We start from the raw sequence: 21,570 nt of genomic DNA on the forward strand, positions 1-21,570 counted from the left end.
CAGCCGCTGATTGGCTGCGGCGTGACTACGTCAGGAGGCGGGACCAGTTGGTAACTGCCGAGTGGTCCAGCGCGCGGGGCGGGGCTTAGACGGCGTCGGCGCGGAGCGGCCCTGGGTTGAGCCCGGGGGTCCGGGGCTGTGACGTGGGGGTTGAGCCCTCTGCCCTGAGGGGGTGCTCCTGAGAGGCGGCTGGAAAAGGGGGTGCCCGGAACGCCCCTTCTCTCTTCTGAGTTTGTGTGGTGTGGTAGGGAGCCGAGCTCTGGGGGCGTCGGAACCCCAGGCAGAGAGAGGAGTGAAGTCGGGGCTGAGTGGGCGGAAGAGAGCTGGGGCTGAGGTGAGGCCGCGAAGCAGCCCGAATGTCAATGGAGGCGCCGGCCCGGCCCGCGGGAGGGCGTTCGGGGTGGACGCACTTGGGATGGGACTCTTTTCGAAATACGGAGCTGTGGGCGTTTTGTGCAAATTCTTTTCACTTTTTCTGTGGTAGGCGCCCATTGCCCATCATCCACCGTCCACTTCATTGCCTGATTCCTCAGACCGCCACGGGGGTCTATTTTATTGATTGCCCAGCCTTGGGGCTGTTGCTAGTTGGCTATTACTTTTTTTTCCTTTTAGTAAATTCTTTAAAACTTTATTATTAGTAGTAGTATTGAGGGGGAAGGGGAGTTGCTGGTACTGGGGCTTGAGTTCAGGGCCTTAAACGCTAGCTTTTTTTGTCAAGGCTGGAGCTCTTCCACTTGAGTCACACTTCCACTTGTGACTTTTTTTTTTTTTTTGCTGGTTTAACTGGAGTCTCTTGAATTTTTCCTACCCCCCCCCCCGTGCTGGCTTCGAACTGTGATCTCCAGATCTCAGACTCCTGAGTAGCCACTGATGAGCCACTGACGCCTGGCTAAAATGGGTTTTTAATTAGAAATGCCAATGCCTGGACACTTGGTCAGCTGAGCAATAGCTTCTTTTGAAATCTCTTATATTTCAGTATTTGTTGGCAGTTGTTCATAGTTCCTTAAGTATGGGCTTTCTAAGGCCTCAGAGACAGAGAGGATGGGGAAAAAAAATAACAGTCCTCTAGGTGCAGTTCTAAGCACGAAATAACCTTTGACTCTTTTGTTTTCCTACCAGATATGGTTACTTTTAACCAAGCAGGGCACCTGCCCCTGCCCAGAGCTGATGCCATTCGTTCACGGCTCATCGATACTTTCTCTCTAGTGGAACATTTGCAAGGCTTGAGCCAAGCTGTGCCACGCCACACTCTTCGGGATATACTTGGTCAGCACCAGCCTGTTTGTTCATTACATTTAAGTTTAAGATTCCTGTCCATATGCTCTAAAAAACAGGAAGCCAAGAGACAAAGTTCTGGGTGGTTTGGTGGCGGTTGAGAGGCTATGCCAAACCATTCCAGGACTTTATCAATAATGCTCTTTCAATCCAGTAAGTAGAATCCAAGTCTCTTTTCAGTCTATGAGTCTAACTTAAATAAGTCTCGTCTCACTTGAAAAGATTGTTAAAACTTTGGAGGTTGAGGCCGTGAGTTTGGCCCAGTGGTAGAGTGCTTGCCTAGCATGCACGAAGACTCGAGTTCAATTCCTTGGTACAGCATACATAGAAAAAAGCCGGAAGTGGTGCGGAGGCTCAAGTGGTAGAGCTCTAGCCTTGAGAAAGTCCAAGGACAGGGCTCAGGCCCTGAGCTCAAGCCCAGGACTGGCAAAAAAAAAAAAAAAAAAAAAAAATTAAAAAAACGTTGAAGGTTGAGCCAGGTGCCTGTGGCTCATGCCTATAATCCTAACTACTCAGTAGGCTGAGATCTGAAAATTGTGCTTTGAAGTCTGCCCACGCGGGAAAGTCCATGAGATTCTCTCTACTTAACTAAAATGTAGGAAATAAAGCTATTACTCAAGTGGTACAGCACTATGACCAAAAGAAACTTAGGAACAGTGTGAAGGTCCTGAGTCCCAAGTCCCGGAGAAGCACACAAAAAAAAGGTAGGGCGGTAACCTTGAGCTGAAGAGTTCAGGAACAGCAACCAGGCTGAGTTGGCACGGGAACATTAGGGACCCAATCTAGCTCCCTACCACAAAATAGAAAAAAAAAAAAAAACAAAACACCTTTGAAGGTTGTGTATATTACTTCTCACTTCAAAATGTAACAATTCTTAGATACTGTGAGAATGAAACAGATATAAGGCAAACATTTCCTGCTGTTTATAATCCCCAACTAACTTTTGCTTTTGTTTTTGTACCAGTTTTGGGAATGAGACTTAAGCTCAGGGACAGGCCACTGTTCCAACAGCTCTTTTACTCAAGGCTAGCACTCCACTTAAGCCACAGGTCCACTTACAGTTTGAGGATTGTTAATGGGAGATACACGTCTCACAGATTTTCATGCCTGGGTTGGCTTTGAGGCGCAATCTTCAGATCTCAGCCTCCTGAGCAGCTAACATTACAGGCATTAGAATTTACCTTTATGTTAATTCACATTCCTCCCACACCTCATTCATTAACAGCATTGGGGATTTAACTGGGCCTCAGTGCTTGTGCTCTGTTTTTAACTCCCCTCCCAAGTCCTTTTGCTTTTAGATTGTTTTTCAAAAAGAATGTGGAGATAATTAGGCTAGCTTCATACTGTGATCCTCCAATCTCTGCCTACTAAGTAGGTGGGAATAGAGGAGCACACTGGGCCTGTTTTTGTTTTATTACAGATCCTTCCAGTCAAAAGAGACTTATGTTGGGAGATCAACACCAGCTTGTGCGCTTCTCCATTAAGCCTCGACATATAGGACGCATTTCACATGCCCAGAGAATGTTGAGCAGGTTTCATGTGCGGTGCGGTAAGAGGCCGCCCCTTTCCTTGTGGGCTGGATGGGTCCTTGAAAGTATCCTTTAATGGCATTTATTTTTTATTTTTATGTAACATAAGTCAGGTAGTGAGTAAATTTCTCCCCCGCTCCCCCCACACCAGTTTTTTTCCCTCCTGGCTTCCCCCCAAGCTGTATACTTCATTTCCAACATAGTATCTAGTTAAGTTTCATGCTGAATTAATTCACCCTTTGTCCCCACCTCCCCATTTCTGTGCTTTCCTTTTTCTTCCCCAAATCAGATAAACTTACAAAACAAAAGGTACAGAAAAAAAAAAAAGCAGCTACAAAGGGAAACAAAATAGGAAAAAAAAACCTGCCATTTTTTTTTTTTTTTTTTTTTTTTTTTGCCAGTCCTGGGCTTGAGCTCAGGGCCTGAGTTCTGTCCTTGGACTTTCTCAATCAAGGCTAGAGCTCTACCACTTGAGCCTCAGCACCACTTCTGGCTTTTTTTTTTTTTTTTTCCTATGTATGTGGTACCGAGGAATCGAACCCGGGTCTTCATGCATGCTAGGCAAGCACTTTAACCACTAGGCCAAACTCCCAGCCCCAAACCTGCCATTCTTTTAATATCATTCTTTTATATATATATACACACAAACACAAATAAGCTTTATTATTCTGCAGGTGTTACCTTTCTACACATATTTACAGTGTATTACAGTCAGTTTTGTGTGTGTGTGTGTGTTTGTCATGGGACTTGAAGAACTCTGGGCTTGGACATTGTCAAGCTCTTCAGCTCAAGGCTACCACCCTACCCCTTGAGCCACATGGCCACTTTCAGTTTCCTGGTGATTAAGAGTCTCACGGACTTTTTACACTTTTTAGTGCACAGGCTAGCTTTATACTGTGATCCTCAGATCTCAGCCTCCTGAGTAGCTAGGATTACAAGCGTGAGCCACCACACCCAGCAGCCTTGCTCTCTTTACCACTCAAACTGCTTCCCTTCCCCACTTCTCAAAACAATGTCAGAGTGGCACTGTAAATCAAGTGGTAGAACACTACTGTTGAGCTGAAGAGCTCAGGGACTCCCCCCCCCCCGAAAAAAAACCCAAAAGTCAATATCTCATTGTTTTGTTTCTTATCCTTCTTTCTAAATAATCTATTTTGGGGGCTAGGAATGTGGCTTAGTGGCAGAGTGCTTGCCCTAGCATTCATGAGGCCGTGGGTCAATTCCTCAGTACCACTTAAAGTAATAAATAAAATTAATGAATCTATAATTATTTTGTCATTTTTGTCCACCACTGATAATCATCTGCCTTCCAACCTATTTTCTCCTTTCCACTTTCCCTAGTCTTCGAATTTTCACAGCTCATGTCTTTATTATATAACTTGCCTAAGTCAGAAAGAACCCTATTGTGTATATTTCCTTAAGGAAAAAAAAAAACAGGTACTTTCTTCACAAATTTCATGATTTTCGTTATCTTTTTCAACACAATTGTACTGATGGTTGAAATAGGTAAGAACTGATATTGAGTGAAAATGGAAATGAATGGGACATACTTTTCTTCAGAATTGATCGTTTTATGTTTTGAAATATCTGAATTGTAATGGAGGTAAGTACATTGAGCCCTTTACAGTATGGTTTGTGCAACTGCCAAGATCTAGAAACATTTGGAGAGCTCTCCAATACTGCATAGTAAATACAGAGTAGGCTAGACATTTAGAAATAAAGTATAAAATGTGACAATGGGAAATACAGACACACACATACACACACCAAAGATGAGAAGATCAGTAATGCTTTTCTTGTTAGTTTAGTATATGTGTTGCTTAACTGAGGATATTCTTGTCAGTATGATCTAGTATTTGAACTTTTTCTGGCAAAGATTTGGTGCCTATCAGTGAGTGAGCTAATATTTACATTTTATAGATATATTTAGAAAATATTTTGAAAGGGTTAAGTATGAAAGTAAAACCTCCTAAAGTATATAAACCTGACAAAAGTTTGGAAAAATTATGGTAATAGGTCTGCCAAAAACTTAGTGAATGACTCTAAAAGTAATCATAAATTGAATGAAAGGTATTAAAGACAGGAGGAGCTCTAGGGCTCATTTGGTTGTCATCTGAAACAGATTGCTCAGGCCTGGTGTAGAGGTTCATGCCTATAATCCTAAAGGCTGAGGTTAGGAAGGTTATGAGTTTAAGGCTGTGTTGAGCCACAAAGCAAACAAAAAAACAAACAAAAAAAAACAAAACCTGACAACAGCAACAACAAAAAAGTCAAACTCAGAAGTGATGGAAGGAGAGTAGAAAATAGTGGGAGGTTCTTTTGTTTTTAGTTTGTTTGTTTTTTGCCAGTCCTGGGGCTTAAGTTCAGGGACTGAGCACTATCTTCAGGCTTTCTCAAGGCTAGAGTTCTATCACTTGAGACATGACCATGACACCGCTTCTGGCTTTTTCTATAGCTGTGGTACTAAGGAATTGAACCCTGGTCTTTGTGAATTCTAGGCAAGCACTATACCACTAGGCCAAACTCCTGGCTGAAAATAGTGCGTTTTTGTTGTTGTTTTTGTTGTTTTTCCAGTCCTGGGCTTAAGCTCAGGGCCTGAGGACTGTCCTTGGATTTTTCTCAAGGCTAGAACTCTACCACTTGAGCCTCAGCACCACTTCCGGCTTTTTTTTTTTTTTTTTTTTTGCCAGTCCTGGGCTTGAGCTTAGGGCCTGAGCACTGTCCTTGGACTTTCTCAAGGCTAGAGCTTTCCACTTGAGCCTCAGCACCACTCCCGGCTTTTGTCTATGTATGTGGTACCAAGGAATCTAACCCTGGTCTTCATGCATGCTAGGCAAGCACTTTAACCACTAGGCCAAACTCCCAGCCCCCACTTCCTGCTTTTTTAAGTATATGGTACTGGGGAATTGAACCTGGGTCTTTGTGCATGCTAGGCAAGCACTCTACCACTAGGCAAACCTCCCAGTCCCAATGTAATTCTAGCTTCTCAGGAGGCAGAGATCTAAGGATCTCGGTTCAAAGCCAGTCCAGGCACAAAAGTTCATGAGACTCCTATCTTCACTTAGCCATCAGAAAACCAGAAGTGGTGCTGTGGTTAAAAATAGTAGAGTGCTATCCTTCAGTTGAAAAGGTCAGGGACAGGGCCCAGGCCCAGAGTTTAAGCCCTACTACTGACCAAAAAAAAAGACTTTTTGGTTGTTTTTGAAGTTCTCCCTATTAGTCCAGAGTTGCCTTCAACTCACTATTCTCCTGGGCTCATCTTCTTAAGTGCTGAGATTGCAAGTGTGAACCATCATACCCATTAATGTCACTATTTTTATGTTATATAAAGAAGCAAATTGCTAGCTGGGCGTGGTGGCTCATGCTCATCATCCTAGCTACTCAGGAGGCTGAGATCTGAGCAGATCAAGGTTCAGTGCCAGCCTGGGCACAAAAGGACCTGAAACTCTTATCTCCAATTAGCCTTTAGAAAAGGAAAGTGGGGCTTGGCACAAGGGTAGGGCAGTGGCCTTGAGCTGAAGAGCTCAGGGACAACACCCAGGCTGAGCTCAAGCCCCATGACCCAAAGAAGAAGAAATGAATAAGATGAAGAAGAGGAGGAGGAGGAGGAGGAGGAAGAAAATTGCTGGGCAAGGTAACTCACACCTGTAATCCTAGCTACTCAGGAACTCTGCGGAAACTCTGTTCAAAGCCAGCCCAGGTACTAAACTCCACGAGACTCTTATCTCCAATTAACCACCAGAAAACTGGCAGTGGCACTGTGGCTCAAGGGGTAGGGTGGTAGCCTTGAACTGCAGGGTTCAGGGACATTGCCCAGGCCCAGAGTTCAAGTCCCACGACAGACAAACAATAAGCAAAGTTTTGTTAGAAATATGGCCTAGTGGTAGAATGCATGTCTAGCATGGAAGAAGCCCTGGGTTTAATTCCTCAGTATCACATAAACATAAAAAGCCAGGAGAGGTGCTGTGGCTCAAGTGGTACAGTGCTAACTTTGAGCAGAAGACGCTCAGGAACAGTGTCCAGATTCTGAGTTCAAGCCCCAAGACTAGCAAAAAAGAAAGAAAAAAGAAGAGAAAAAGAGAGAGACAGGGGGAAAAAAAAAGGAAAAAAAAGAAAGAGAATGTTTGAAAATTTGGGACATGACTCAAATGATGGAACATCTGTCTAGCAAATGCAGAGCCCTGAGTACCACCAACTTGATCATAAATATATATAAGTAAATATAAATAAACATTATACACATACATTCTTTCAGACTTTTCTTTTTGGGATGGCTTCAAACCATGATTCTCTGAATCTCAGCCACATGAGTATAAAATAACAGGCATGAGCCACCTACACTTGGCTACCATTACAATACTTCTGATATTATGAAGTTGTGTGCCAAGACTCAGCTTTCATCATGTATATAATTAGCTCAGATATTACTAAAAATAATAACAATGTAAAACCTGTCTGAAAAGTCTTCAGAGTGGTTTCTGTTGTTCAGAGTGATTCAGGGCCAGGAGTTTAGCTTAGTGGTAGAGTGCTTGCCTAGCATGCACAAAGACCTGGGTTAGATTCCTTGGTACCATGTACATAGAAAAAAGCTGGAAGTAGTGCGGAGGCTCAAGTGGTAGAGCTCTAGCCTTGAGAAAGCCCAATGGACAGTGCTCAGGACCTGAGTTCAAGGCCCAAGACTGGCAAAAAAAGAAAGAGACAGAGTGATTCAGTATATGTGTACTTCTGATCTCCAGTAATTGATAGATATATCAGTCATAGTGGATTTGGAGGGTAAGAGAGAAATGCATTCAAATTACACATAGATAAAAACAAATTAAAATACAGTATGTTCAATCTCTTTAATATCCCAAACTAAGAATCCCTGGGAAATGGCACCAGTGGGTCATACCTATAATCCTAGAAAGCTGAGACCTGAAAGAACAAGATTTGAAGCCAACCTGGGCACAGAAGTCTGAGAGACTCCTTCTACAATTAGCCAACAACATGCCTGACTATAGGCATAATTGTGATGTGTTTATAAAAGGTGGTTCTCCCTCATTCAGCTTCTCCTTAAATTTTATTCCCCCTTTACTCTCACAGAATTATTGGAATCTGCAAATACCAAACTATGGCCACTGAAGCTGACTTTGGAGGTGGCATGTTGGTTTATCTTGTTTATTTTCATTGTGGAGATCCTTATTGCATGGCTAGCCAGCTTTACCCTCTTCTGGAAGAATGGCTGGAATGTCTTTGACTTTTTTGTTACCATGATGGTAAGGAGAGATACCTTAAGGATTAGTTGGGGTAGGGGTGGGGAGTGATATCCCTAGGTAGATAAAATAACAAGAAAGAAGAAACATAGAACAAATACTACCTATTTTCCTTATTTAATTATATGTATGTGTGTGTGTGTGCTTGTGTGCTTGTATGCACATGTGCCTGTCCTGGGGATCAGGACTGTCCTGGGTATGGTCCCTGAGAATTTGTGTTTTTTTGCTCAGAGCTAGTATTCTACCACTTGACCCACAGCTTCATTTCCATCTTTTTTGGTGGTTAATTGGAGACGTGAATGTCATGTGCTTTACTGCCCAGACTGGCTTCAAACCACGATCCTCAGATCTCAGCCTCCTAAGCTAGGATTACAGGTATAAGCCATTAGTACCCAGCTTGTTTGTTTTTTAGTGTGGGTTTTTTTCCCCCCTACAGTTAGAAGTTAGTAATTGCAGGACTTGGTATTAAGAGTAAAGTAAAAAAATCTAACGATGTCAATTCCAACAGTAACATCTATCAGTTAATTTAGCATTCCCTAAGTGCCAGGCTCTATCTCAAGTAATTTATATGTCTTATCTAATTTGTACTTTGCAATATCTCAGTGAGATAAGCATTAGTTTCACCCCATTTTTATATCTAGATATATTGAAAATATAGTTTAATATAAAAAGCTACCTGGGAAACAATCCTGATGTGTAGTGATAGTCAAAAGATAATGTCTGGCCAGGAGTATGGCCTAGTGGTAGATTGCTCGCGTAGCATGCACAAAGACCTGGGTTTGATTCCTTGGTTCCATATACATAGAAAAAAGCTGGAAGTGGTGCTGTGGCTCAACTGATAGAGTACTAGCCTTGAAGAAAGCCCAAGGACAATGCTCAGGCTCTGAGTTCAATCCCCAGGACTGGCAAAAGAAGATAATGTCTATGGCTGGGAATGCAGCTTAGCAGTAGAGTGCTTGCCTAGCATGCATGAAGCCCTGGGTTCAATTCCTCAGTACCACATACACAGAACATATTCAGAAGTTGTGCTGTGGCTCAAGTGATATGGTGCTAGCCTTGAGCAAAAGAAGCTCAGAGACAGAGCCTAACCCTGAGTTCAAGCCCTAGGGACTGTGGAGATGATGGGATAAAAAGGGCAGCTGTGCCTGAGTGCTCTTAGTTATATTTATAATCTGTATGTTTCCCCACAGTCCTTGCTTCCTGAAATTGTGGTATTGGCAGGTGTCTCAGGACAGTCTGTGTGGCTCCAGTTGTTGAGGATCTGCCGAGTGTTGAGGTCTCTCAAACTCTTTGCACAATTTCGTCAAATCCGAGTTATTATTTTGGCCCTGGTCAGGGCCCTTAAGGTGATTTCACTGTTACAGCTAAAGCAAGAAGAAAGGTCGAAACTAGTTCATGCAGCTTATAGAAAGCCAAAGGTCGGGGCCAGGAGTTTGGCCTAGTGGTAGAGTGCTTGCCTAGCATGCACGAAGACCCTGGTTCGATTCCTTGGTACCACATACTTAGAAAAGGCTGGAAGTGGTGCTGAGGCTCAAGTGGTAGAGCTAGAGCCTTGAGAAAAATCCAAGGACAGTGCTCAGGCCCTGAGCTTAAAGAGTTAGGGATAAACTGTGTGTGGAGGAGAGGGGGTATGAAAGGGATAGAGGGAGGAAGAGAGAAAGGGTCTGGGTGCTATCCCTGAGCTCTTTTGCTTCAGGACTACCACTTGAGCTACAGTTCCACTTCCAGTTTTCTGGTGGTTAACTGGAGATAAAAGTCTCCTGGACTTTTCTGCCTGGGCTGGATTTGAACCATAATCCTCAGATCTCAGCCTCTTGGGTAGCTAGAATCATAGGCATAAGCCACCAGTGCCTGGCTACTTCTGTGTTTTAAAAATGACCAGGCCTCCCACATGTAAATCAGTGTGAAGGGATATGGCCCAATGGGCTTGACTGGGCTGTGGAAATCAGCCTAGTCCGGCCCACCTCTGACATACAGTTTTGACCTGTAGAGCATGACCTTCCTGTTGATGCTGATGCTCATCTTCTTCTACATTTTTGCTGTGACTGGTGTCTATTTCTTTGAAGAGTATAGCCGTTCATCTCGTGAGGACCTGGAGTATAACATGTACTTCTCGTAAGCTTGGCTGGGGAATCCTAGATGAAATGTGAATGAAGGAAGATAATTAGGGTTACACAATATACTGAGATGCAAAGTCTATTGGAGATGGTAGAAAAGTCCCTGTGAGACTCTTCAACTAACTACTGGGGAAAACAACAACAACAAACAAAGTGGTGCTGTGGCTCAAGTGGTAGAGTGTTATCCTTGAGCACAAAGAGGATCAGGGACAGCACCCAGGCCCTGAGTTTAAGCTCCACAATTAACAACAACAACAACAACAAAAAACTCAGGTAATATATAAACTTACTGAGTACTTACTATGCCCCAGGACTAATGAAATAATAATAGGTATTCATAGGCTAGTCATGATAAATGAAAACTTGATTTAAAAAAAAACTAGTTTTAAGAATGATTCACTTTCCAGGGCTTTTGGCTCACACTTGTAATCCTACCTACTCAGGAGGATGAGATCTGAGGACTGAGGTTCAAAACCAGCCTGGGCACCAAAGTCCGAGAGACTCTTATCTGCAATTAACCACCAGAAAACTGGAAGTGGTGCTGTGGCTCAAGCAGAGAGACAGCCTGGAGCTGAAGAGCTCAGGGACAGCACCCAGGCCCACAGTTCAAGCCCCATGACCAAAAAAAAAAAAAAAAAAAGAATGATTCACACAAAAAAAAAGAAATTGAAGAAGCCACAGTCAGAAAAAAAAAATACCAAGAAATACTTTTATGTTGCTTGGAAAATAAGAGTTGAAAGTTGTTCCAAGACATGTACTTTGGTCTCTGCTTCTGTCTGTGTTTTTCTTTAGGGACTTGCCAAATTCCCTAGTGACAGTGTTCATTCTCTTCACCTTGGATCATTGGTACGCAGTGCTTCAGGATATCTGGAAGGTTCCTGAATCCAGCCGTCTTATCAGCAGCATCTATGTCATCCTTTGGCTGTTGCTTGGCTCTATTATTTTTCGAAATATCATAGTGGCTATGATGGGTAAGAGCACAGATGGTACAACTTTCTAGCAGAGATAGCTGGGAAATTTTTGGGCCACTAGGGTTGATGGATTATGGGCAGAGAATCCAGTATAGCAGAAGGCTTGGATGTTGGCATGGATATTTCACTTGGTTTTTCCCCACCCAAGCTTTCTCCCTAGGTCACTACCATCTCCCAACTTTTAATGGCCCTTTTGGGCAGTTACTAACTTCCAGAATATCAGGAATGAGCTGAATGAGGAGATGACTCACCTGGAGGTTCAGCACAAAGCTGATATATTCAAGCGGCAAATTATCCAGAGGTCTGCTTCCATGTGTTTAAATCTAGCTCTGTTTTTCAAGGGCCTTCTAACCTTAATATTTCATTTCTAAGCTTTGACCTTATGACCTTACTTTTTCCATCTACCCGGAGGGCTATATTATTTTGTACCTATTCATTTCAGTTGATTTATCTCATTTACTTTTTTTCACTTGATAATCTGACTTTTCTTTCTCTGCTTTTTGTGCTTATGCTTAAGTATAGCTTTCTTCACTTTTTTGTTTGTTCCAGTTGTTTTCTTATTTGTTAACAGGAGGCAAAAGCTACCCTCAAAATCACAATCAAGCCATACCAAAGTGGGTAACAGGTAAGAGTATATATGAACTGAGATAGAAACACATAAAAAGAGGAGAAGGCTTGGTTTTAAGAGAGAATGTATTAAGTCAGTGACTGTTCTAATCAGTCAATGGTGGCCTCAAAATTAAAATTACATGTCTATGTCATTACTCCCAAATCTGTGAATATGACTTATTTGGAATAAGAGTCTTTACAAGATGTAAGACATTAAGATCTTTTTTTTTTTTTGTCAGTCATGGGACTTGAACTCTGGGCCTGGGTGCTGTCCCTGACCTCTTCAGCTCAAGGCCACCACCCTACCCCCTGAGCCACAGTGCCACTTCCAGTTTTCTAGTGATTAATTGGAGATAGGAGGCTCTGGGTCTTTAGTGCCTGGGCTGGCTTTGAACTGTGATCCTCAGATTCACCCTCCTGAGTAGCTAGTATTATAGGCACCAGGCAGATTTGGCTTTTGTCTTTTTGTTTTGTTTTGTTTTTGAGACTATTGGTCTTTGTTGTCTAGCCTAAGTTGATTTTTTTCTTTTTTAATCAGTCCTGGACTTGAGCTCAGGGCCTGAGCACTGTCCTTGGACTTTCTCAAGGCTCTACCACTTGAGCTCTCTGCACCACTTCCGGCTTTTTTCTTTTCCTCTGTATATGGTACCAAGGAATCACACCCGGGTCTTCGTGCATGCTAGGTAAGCACTCTCCCATTAGGCCAAACTCCAGGCCCCCTAAGTTGATCTTAAACTCACCATCTGTCTAATTCAGTCTTCTGAGTGCTGAGATTACATAGTGTGACAACCTGGCTTAGGAGAGTGATGTAAAGATGGAGACACATATTAAAATGATGAAACCACAAGCCAAAGGAGTTAAAAAATGCTGGCAGCTATCAGAATGTACTAGAGCCAAAGAATCTTATATCCTAAATCCTTGTAGGGGTCAGGAAATTTTTCTCTGCTAAGGACCATTTGATTATAACATCTTTTGGAGCCACATAAAATGATCAATACAGGGGCCAGAAGTTTGGCCCAGTGATTGAGGGCTTGCTTAGCATGCACAAAGCCCTGGGTTCAATTCCTCAGTAGCACATACATAGAAAAAGCTGGAAATGGTGCTGTGGCTCACATGATAGAGCACTGGCCTTGAGAAAGCCCGAGGATGGTGTTAAGGCCCCGAGTTCAAGTCCCAGGACTGGCAAAAAAAAAAAAAAGCAAAAACAAAAACGTGTGTCTATTCTGTCATGCACCAAAAGATTTTGCATGTTTTATATGGCCTTGGAGCCTGATGTTTTCTACTCTTCCTCTAGAGATAATGTGGCCCTACCAACATTTTAATTTCTGACTTCTGGTCTCCAAAATTGTGAGAGCACATTGTTTTGTTTTTCTATGTTCAAGGCTGAAGATTGAACCCAGGGCCTTGTACATGCAAGGCAAGTGCTCTACTATGTAAGCTATATAGCCAACCCCATTTTTTTTTTAATTGGTTGGTCATGGGGCTTGAACTAGGGCCTGGGCACTGTCCCTGAGCAATTCAGTACAAGGATAGCACTCTACCACTTTGAGCCACAGTGCCACTTCCTGTTTTCTAGTGGTTAATTAGAGATAAGAGTCTCACAGACTCTTTTCTGCCCATTCTAGCAGGGATCCCTCGGATCTCAGCTTCCTGAGAAGCAAGTATTACAGGTGTGAGCCACCAGTGCCCAGCCCATTTTGTTGTTTTAAGTCACCAAATGTATGGTAATTTTCCATAGCATCTACAGGAAACACGTACAGCTATTCAATGAAATTGATAGTCTAAGCTGGCTGTGGGGGCTCTCTCCTGTAATCCTAGCTACTCAGGAGGAAACATATGAGGATCCTGGTTCAAAGCCATTAGGCACTAAAGACTGTGAGACTCTTATCTAGAAAACAGGAAGTGGGGCTGTGGCTCAAGGGGTAGGGTGGTAGCCTTGAACTGAAGAACTCACGGACAGCACCCAGGCCCAGAGTTCAAGACCCATGACCTACCAAAAAAAAAAAAAAAAGAAATTGATAGTCTAGACTCTGAATGTTTAACAGTGAACAAGAGAACAGAAAGAAATAAGATATTCTGTCATTTTTCAGATACAGACATTTAAAACTCAGGGCTTCATGCTTGTTAAGTAGGCATTCTTCCTGCTTAAGCCAAGCCTGTAGCCCAAAATTTCTCCTATAACATACAGAAAAACTAGTCAACAAAAGATGTTAGAGGATGAATTAGAATCGTCTTCAGAAGAATCTAAACTCACTATTGCTGAAGAAGATGTCGAAGAGTCTCCATCAAAAATAAAAAGATTGACAAGGAAAGAAAAAATGGACCCATCTTCCTCTTCTGCACGTTCTGCATCATCTATTGGTCAACCCTCTTCAAAATACAAATATTCTGATCATACTGGTAAGGAAATAGGTTTCCTCCATTTGAATTCAAACAACTAGGACTGGATATGTAGCTCAGGTAGTACAGTGTTTGCCTTTATTAGCACCAAGGCCCTGAGTTTAAATCCCAATATTGAAAAAAATAATAATTCAAATTCCTTAATAATACATCCCAATTTTGTTTTGCCTGCCTGCCTGCCTGCCTCTCTCCCTCCCTTCCTTCTTCATTCTTTCTGGTACCAATTTGAACTTACTCAGCTGATGTCCTACCAACTAGTCTCCAGACTGCCTATATATATCTTTTTTTTTCCAGTCCTGGCACTTGAACTTTCTCAAGGCAAGAGCTCTACCACTTGAGCCACAGCACTACTTCTAGCTTTTTCTATGTATTTGGTACCAAGAATCGAACCAGGGTCTTCATGCATGCTAGGCAAGCTTTGTACCACTAGGCCACGCTCCTGTTCCCTAGATCTAGTTTTTTTGTTTGTTTGTTTTTGTTTTTTGATGACCATAGAGTTTGAACTCAGGGCCTAGGTTTGGTCCCTGCGCTCTTTTGCTCAAGGCTAGTGCTGTACCACTTCCCATTTCCTGGTGATTAACTGGAGATAAGAGTCTCATAGACTTTCCTACCTAGGCTGGCTTTGGCCTACCATCCTCAGATTCTCAGCCTCCGAAGTAGCTAAGATTACAAACAAGAGCCATGAATGCCTGGCTAAATTTATATATATATATATATTTTTTTTTTCCAGTCCTGGAGCTTGAACTCAGGGCCTGAGCACTGTCCTTGGGATTTTTCCTCAAGGTGCTCTGCCACTTTTGCCACAGCACCAGTTCCAGCTTTTCTATGAATGTGGTACCTAGGAGGAATTGAACCCTAGCCTTTGTGCATGCTAGGCAAACATTCTACCTCTAGGCCAAGCTCCAGACCCGAAGTGCATTCTATTTATTTATTTATTTATTTATTTATTATTTATTTGCCAGTCCTGGCCTTGAACTCAGGGCTTGAGCACTGTTCTTGGACTTTCTCAAGGCTAGAGTTCTACCACTTGAGCCTCAACACCATTTCCGGCTTTTTTCTATGTGTGTGGTACTGAGGAATCGAACCCGGGTCTTCGTGCATGCTAGGCAAGCACTTTAACCACTAGGCCAAACTCCCGGCCCCCTAAATATATATTTTTAAGAAACATTTTTCCTCTGCAGATCATTTGGACTGGGAGACTCTTGTACATGAGAATCTGCATGGGCTAATGGCCATGGATCAGGATGACAGAGTTGTTTGGCCTAGAGATTCTCTCTTCCGATACTTTGAGTTGCTGGAAATGCTTCAGTATAACCTAGAAGAGCGCAAGATGTTGCAACATTTTGCAGGTATGTGTTTCAGGCATTTGTGGAGACTGGAAGATAAATGCATGAGAGTAACACAACTGAACAGGAAAAGGCTGAGCGCTATTGTTTTTTGTTTTTTTTTTCTGTGTCCTGGGGCTTAAACTCAGAACCTGGACATTGTCCCTGAGCCTCTTTCTGCTCAAGACTAACGCTCTACCACTTGAGCCACAGTGCCACTTTCAGCTTTTTTCTGAGTAGTTTATTAGAAATGAAAGTCTTATGGACTTTCCTGCCCAGGCTTGCTTCAAATTGTTATCCTCAGATATCAGTCTTCCGAGTAGCTAGGATTAGGATTACAGGTATGAGCCACCAGTACTAGAATCCGTTCATTATTCTTGACCTTTACAATTCAGCCTCACTCCTACAACAGTCATATTTTTGTTTTGTATGGCATTCTGAGCATGTGTCCCAACTTTCTCTCTGTAAGTACCCAGAAACTTGGTTTGTCCAGCAGGGGACGCCCAAATCCTATGATGAGAGCTTATTTCTGAAGAGGAGTGTTCAATTCTAGTTGCTGGGGGTTAGGACAGTGTGGGCTCTTGATAATTCAGATAGCTTAGTTCCTACTATTTGCATTTCTTATCTTTAAAAACTGTATTTCAGACCTGAGCAGCAGGGCCCAGGCTCATGTTGGATAACTATGACTTGAAAAGTTCATAAGAATCCATTGCCTCAGCCTTCAAAAGAAACTTAGGAATTCTATTCAAAAGAGAATTCAGTTTAAGTACAGATAAATGTGTTATTTAAACTTACTGCCTGAAATTCTTTTTCCTACATTTCATCACTGGAAATTAATATGAATTAAAGTTTCCTCTATGCCTTGTGCCGGTGGCTCATGCTTGTAACGCTAGCTACTCAGGAGGCTAAGATCTCAGGATGGTGGTTTGAAGCCAGCCTGGGCAGGAAAGTCTGTGAGCTTCTTTTGTTCAAGGCTAGTATATTATCACTTGAGCCACAGAACCAATTCTGTTTTTTTTTTTTTTTCTATGTATGTGGTACTGAGGAATCAAACCCAGGGCATCATACATGCTAGGCAAGAACTCTACCACTAAGCCACATTCCCACCCCTGCACTGTATTCTTAATCTGACTTATAGAATTATAATAACTACTTAAAAATAAAATTTAAAATAATTTACAGTCTGGTTCAAAGACAGCCAGGGCACTGAAGTCCATGAGACTCATCTCCAGTTAACCACCAGAAAACTGGAAATGGCACTGTGGCTTAGGGGGTAGGGTGGCAGCCTTGAGTTGAAGAGCTCAGGAACAGCATCCAGGCCCAGAGTTCAAGCCCCACAACCAACAACAACAACAACAATAATAATTATTATTATTTATGGCCCTTTGATAGTAGAGGGGGATTTCATGTGGTAATTCTATTTATGTTTACAGTATGTATTGATCAGGGTCACTCCCCTCTATTCTTTTCACCTCCTATCTCCTTTTAAAAAATAATTTGTTGGGACCAGGAGTTTGGCCTAGCGGTAGAGTGCCTGCCTAGCATGCACTAAGACCTGGGTTCAATTCCTTGGTACTACATATGTAGAAAAAAGCTGGAAGTGTTGCTGTAGCTCAAGTGGTAGAGCTCTTTAGCCTCACAGTCTGTTTCTTTACAGTGCAGGCATTAATGAACTTTGAAGACAGGTAGACCCTACGTAGATGGCTTCTATATCTGGGACCAGCATAAGATTATGAAGGGAATAAAATTGGAATTCACAATATAAATGTTTAATAATAAAAATACTAACAAATTCTCTTGGTAAGTAAGTTAACTGTATCTATATATATACTCTGAGACATAAGGCGTATGGTCAGGTCAACAGTTCAAGCCGGGGCATGGTGGCTCATGCCTGTAATCATAGCTACTCAGGAGGCTGAGATCTAAGGATGAAGGTTCAACACCAGCCCAGGAACAAAAGGACTGGAGACTCTTATTTCCAATTAACATTTAGAAAATGGGAAGTGGGGCTTGGCTCAAGGGTAGGGTGGTAGCCTTGAGCTGAAGAGCTCAGGGACAGCACCAGGCCCAGGGGTAGGGTGGTAGCCTTGAGCTGAAGAACTCAGGACAGTGTCCAGGCAAAGTTCAAGCCCTATGACCCACCAAAAAAATAAATAAAAGTCTCATAGACTTTGGACTGCAATAGGAGTGAGTTACCAGCTAGTACTGGGGCTTGAACTCAAGGCCTGGGTCTTGTCCTTTAGCTTTTTCTGCTCAACACTGACACTCTATCAATTCAGCCACTTCTCCTCTTCTGGCTTCTTAGTGGTTTATTGGAGATAATAATCTAATCATATTTTTGTGCTCAAGCTGGCTTAGAACCTCCAAGCTCAGATGTCTGCCTCCCAAGTCAGGTTTATAGGTGGGAGCCACCAGTACCAGTTCTGATATTTATTTGTTTGTTTATTTTTTGCCAGTCCTGGGCCTTGAACTCAGGGCCTTGGCACTATCCTTGTGCTTTTACAAGTCTAGCATTCTGCCACTTAAACCACAGCACCACTTCTGGGTTTTTCTGTTTATGTGGTACCAAGGAATCAAACCCAGGGCTTTGTGCATGCTAGGCGAGCACTCTACCACCAGACCACACTCCCAGCCTTTGCTGGTTATTATTATTTTTTTAATTTTCTTTTTTTGTGGGAAATGGGATTTGAACTTGGCCTGGGCGCTGTCCCTGAGCTCTTCAGCTCAAGGCTACCACCCTGCCCTTGAGCCAAGCCCCGGGGACTTTCCATTTTCTGGAGGTTAATTGGAGATAAGAGTCTCCGGTCCTTTTGTGCCCAGATTGGCTTTGAACTTAGATCCTCAGATTTCAGCTTCCTGAGTAGCTAGGATTACAGATGTGAGTCATGGCACCCAGCTTGCTGGTTATTTTAGACATAGAATCTTGCTTTCTGCCTAGAATATGCCTATATTCAATTCCCATAGTCAGTAAGCTAACTTCCAATAGCTGGGTTAAAATTTAGCTCTTCATAGAGAAGGATTCTCATGAACTTTCTACTTGGGCTGACAAATTATTTCAGCCTCCCAACTGTCTAGGAGTGAATCGTTGTTACCATCTTGTACTGGTCATTTTTGAGATAGGGTCTTGATTCCTGCTTGGGTACACCCCTGGACTGCAATCCACCTGCTTTACACTTGTGTGATGTTTGGGACCACATACATTCATCACCACATCAATCTTCTTTTCTGGTACTGGATTCTTGCAGACTTCTTTGCATCTAGACTGTGAGCCTTTTGATTCTAGCCTTCTACATGTCTGGAATGACAGGTATGCACATAGTACCCAGCTACTGGTTGAGAAAGGAGCCTTGAAAACTCTTCTACCTGGGCTTGGTGCCTTGAACTGCCATCCTCCTTTTTTTTCCCCCAACTTCTTTAGTACCTAGGATTACACCTGTGATTCACCAGCCCCTGTCTTGTACTGGTCATTTTTCACTCATAGCTGGTGCTCTACTATTTAAGCAACACCCTCTGTGCAAGTTATTTTTTAAAATTAATTAATTTTTTGTGGGTCATGGAGCTTGAACTGGCCTGGGCACTGTCCCTGAGCTCTTCAGCTCAAGACTACCACCCTACCCTTTGAGCCAAACCCCACTTCCCATTTTTTAGAAGTTAATTGGAGATAAAAGTCTCTAATTAGGCCGGGAGTTTGGCCTAGTGGTTAAAGTGCTTGCCTAGCATGCATGAAGACCCGGGTTCGATTCCTTGGTACCACATACATAGAAAAAAGCCGGAAGTAGTGCTGAGGCTCAAGTGGTAGAGCTCTAGCCTTGAGAAAGTCCAAGGACAGTGCTCAGACCCTGAGCTCAAGCCCAGGACTGGCAAAAAAAAAAAAAAAAAAAAAAAAAGAGTCTCTAATTAAGGTCTTTTTGTGCCCGGGCTGACTTTGAACCTTGATCTTCAGATCTGAGCCTCCAGAGTAGCTAGAATTACAGGGGTGAGCCACTGAACCCTAGCTGTGCAAGTTATTTTTGAGATAGGGTCTTGCTTTTTGGCCTGGTCTAACCTGGACCGTGTTTCTCTTATTTATGTTTCCTACCCTATCTTGGATGACAGGGTTACACCACTACAATACAGTTTTCATTGGTTGAGATAGGTTGGGAGGGCCTGAGCTGGCCTGGAGCAACAATCCTCATGATTTTTTCCTCCTGAGTAGCTGGGCATTCAGATGTGAGCCATTGTTCTCAGCCCTGTCATTACTTTTTGAATGTTTGCTATGTACAAAGATATTTTATATGTGGCATACATGTACACATGTACACATGCCATAAATTTAGTCTGTATACATGGAAAACTATATATCTCATAAAATTACCTTTTTTTCTTTTCTTTTTTTTTTTTTTTTTTTTTTTTTTTTTTTTTTTTGCCAGTCCTAGGCTTGAGCTCAGGGCCTGAGCACTGTCCTTGGACTTTCTCAAGGCTAGAGCTCTACTACTTGAGCCTCAGTACCACTTCTGGCTTTTTTCTATATATGTGGTACTGAGGAATCAAACCCCATCTATGTGCATGCTAGGCAAGCACTCTTATCACTAGGCCAAACTCCCAGGCAAAATTACTTTTTTTAATGATCAGAAAATTGAAACCTATGGGCCAAGAGTTTGGCCTAGTGATAGAGTGTTTGCCTAGCATGCACAAAGACCCAGGTTCGATTCCTCAGTACCACATACATAGAAAAAGCCAGAAATGGTGCTGTGGCTCAAGTGGTAGAGTTCTAGCCTTGAGAAAGCCCAAGGATAATGCTCAAGCCCTGAGTTCAAGCACCAGGACTGACAAAAAATAAAAAGAAAACTGAGACTTAAAAAATGTTAATTAAATAACTTTCCCAAGTGTACATGCCAAGTAAGAAGTAAAGCTAAGATTCTAAGATTCTGACTGAGCACCAGTGGATCATGCTTATAATCCTAGTTACTCAGGAGGCTGAGATATGAGGATCATGATTCTAAGCCAGCCTAGGCATGAAAGTCCCAAATCTCATCTCTAATTAACCACTCTAAAAAAGCCAAAGTGGGGGTGTGGCTCAAATGGTAGAGCACTAGGTTTGAGCAAAAGAAGCTCAGGGACAACTCCCAGGTCCCAAGTTAAAGAATCAGAGTTGAAAAAAATTAAACTTAAACCATTAAACAATAAAGTAACTTATTGTACCTGTTCTTTGTTTTTGTGTTTCTTTAGATGATAAAAATGTTCTAGAATTTATGATAGTTGTACAATATAATGAATACATTAAAAGGACACTGAATTATGTTTTGAAATGGCGAGCTTCTTTTGATGTGAATTAGATTTAAAAATTATATGTAAAAATCAAGAAGCAATATTACATATCAAAGGAAACAATCATTCTTCATAATATGAGGAATAAAGAAAAAAACTGTTGTAAATAAAAAGCTGAGGGGCTGGGAATTTGGCCTAGTGGTAGAGTGCTTGCCTACCATGCACAAAGACTTGGGTTTGATTCCTCGGTACCACATACATAGAAAAAAACTAAAGTGGCACTGTGGCTCAAGTGGGAGAGCTGTAGCCTTGAGAAAGCCCAAGGACAGTGCTAAGGCCCTAAGTTCAAGCCCAGAACTGGCAAAAAACAAAAAACAAAAAAAAAAAACAAAACCAAGCTGAGGGACTGGGAGTTTGGGCTAGTGATAGAGTGCTTGCTTAGCATGCGGAAAGCCCTGGGTTGGATTCCTTGGTACTACATATACAGAAAAAGCCAGAAGTGGTGTTGTGGCTCAAATGGTAGATAGCTAGCTTTAAGAAAGCCCAAGGACAGTGCCCAAGTCCCGAATTCAAGCCCTAGGACTGGCAAAAAAAACAACAATCAAGCTGACCTGGGCACTATGGCTCAAGCCTATAATCCTAGCTATTCAGGAAGCTATGATCTAAGAATCACAATTTGAAGCTAGCCTGGACAGGAAAGTTTGTCAGAATCTTATGGCCAAAAAACTGCCAGAATTGGAGCTGTGGCTCAAGTAGCAGAGTGCTAACCTTGAGCAAAAGAAGCTCAGGGACAGTGTCCAGGCCCTGAGTTTAAGCAAAAACAAAACACACACACACACACACAC

General features: G+C 42.5%; 1 protein-coding gene across 1 annotated transcript; it reads left to right on the forward strand.

Annotated features, from left to right (window-relative positions):
- The first annotated feature begins 105 nt into the window (after positions 1 to 105).
- On the forward strand, positions 106 to 17,275 carry Catsper2 (cation channel sperm associated 2). The gene is made up of 13 exons (XM_090318480.1): positions 106 to 334; positions 1,120 to 1,266; positions 2,696 to 2,869; positions 4,242 to 4,310; positions 7,887 to 8,059; positions 9,247 to 9,402; positions 10,047 to 10,171; positions 10,966 to 11,144; positions 11,346 to 11,445; positions 11,716 to 11,769; positions 13,942 to 14,153; positions 15,335 to 15,502; positions 17,136 to 17,275. The coding sequence occupies exons 2-13, from the start codon at positions 1,122 to 1,124 to the stop codon at positions 17,165 to 17,167; spliced, it is 1,587 nt and encodes a 528-aa protein (XP_090174606.1). The 5' UTR covers positions 106 to 334; positions 1,120 to 1,121; the 3' UTR covers positions 17,168 to 17,275.
- The last annotated feature ends 4,295 nt before the right edge of the window (positions 17,276 to 21,570 follow it).

This window comes from Megascapheus bottae, chromosome 25 (assembly GCF_031878675.1).
Source record: "Megascapheus bottae isolate mThoBot1 chromosome 25, mThoBot2.hap1, whole genome shotgun sequence".
NCBI lineage: Eukaryota > Metazoa > Chordata > Mammalia > Rodentia > Geomyidae > Megascapheus > Megascapheus bottae.

What these genes read in the sequence shown, in the direction of transcription:
- Catsper2 (XM_090318480.1), top strand. Translation starts at nt 1,122, where the DNA reads ATGGTTACTTTTAACCAAGCAGGGCACCTGCCCCTGCCCAGAGCTGAT. An exon ending in TATCATAGTGGCTATGATGG is followed by an intron (nt 11,145 to 11,345) that starts GTAAGAGCACAG and finishes CCTTTTGGGCAG; the next exon opens with TTACTAACTTCCAGAATATC. An exon ending in CATACCAAAGTGGGTAACAG is followed by an intron (nt 11,770 to 13,941) that starts GTAAGAGTATAT and finishes TATAACATACAG; the next exon opens with AAAAACTAGTCAACAAAAGA.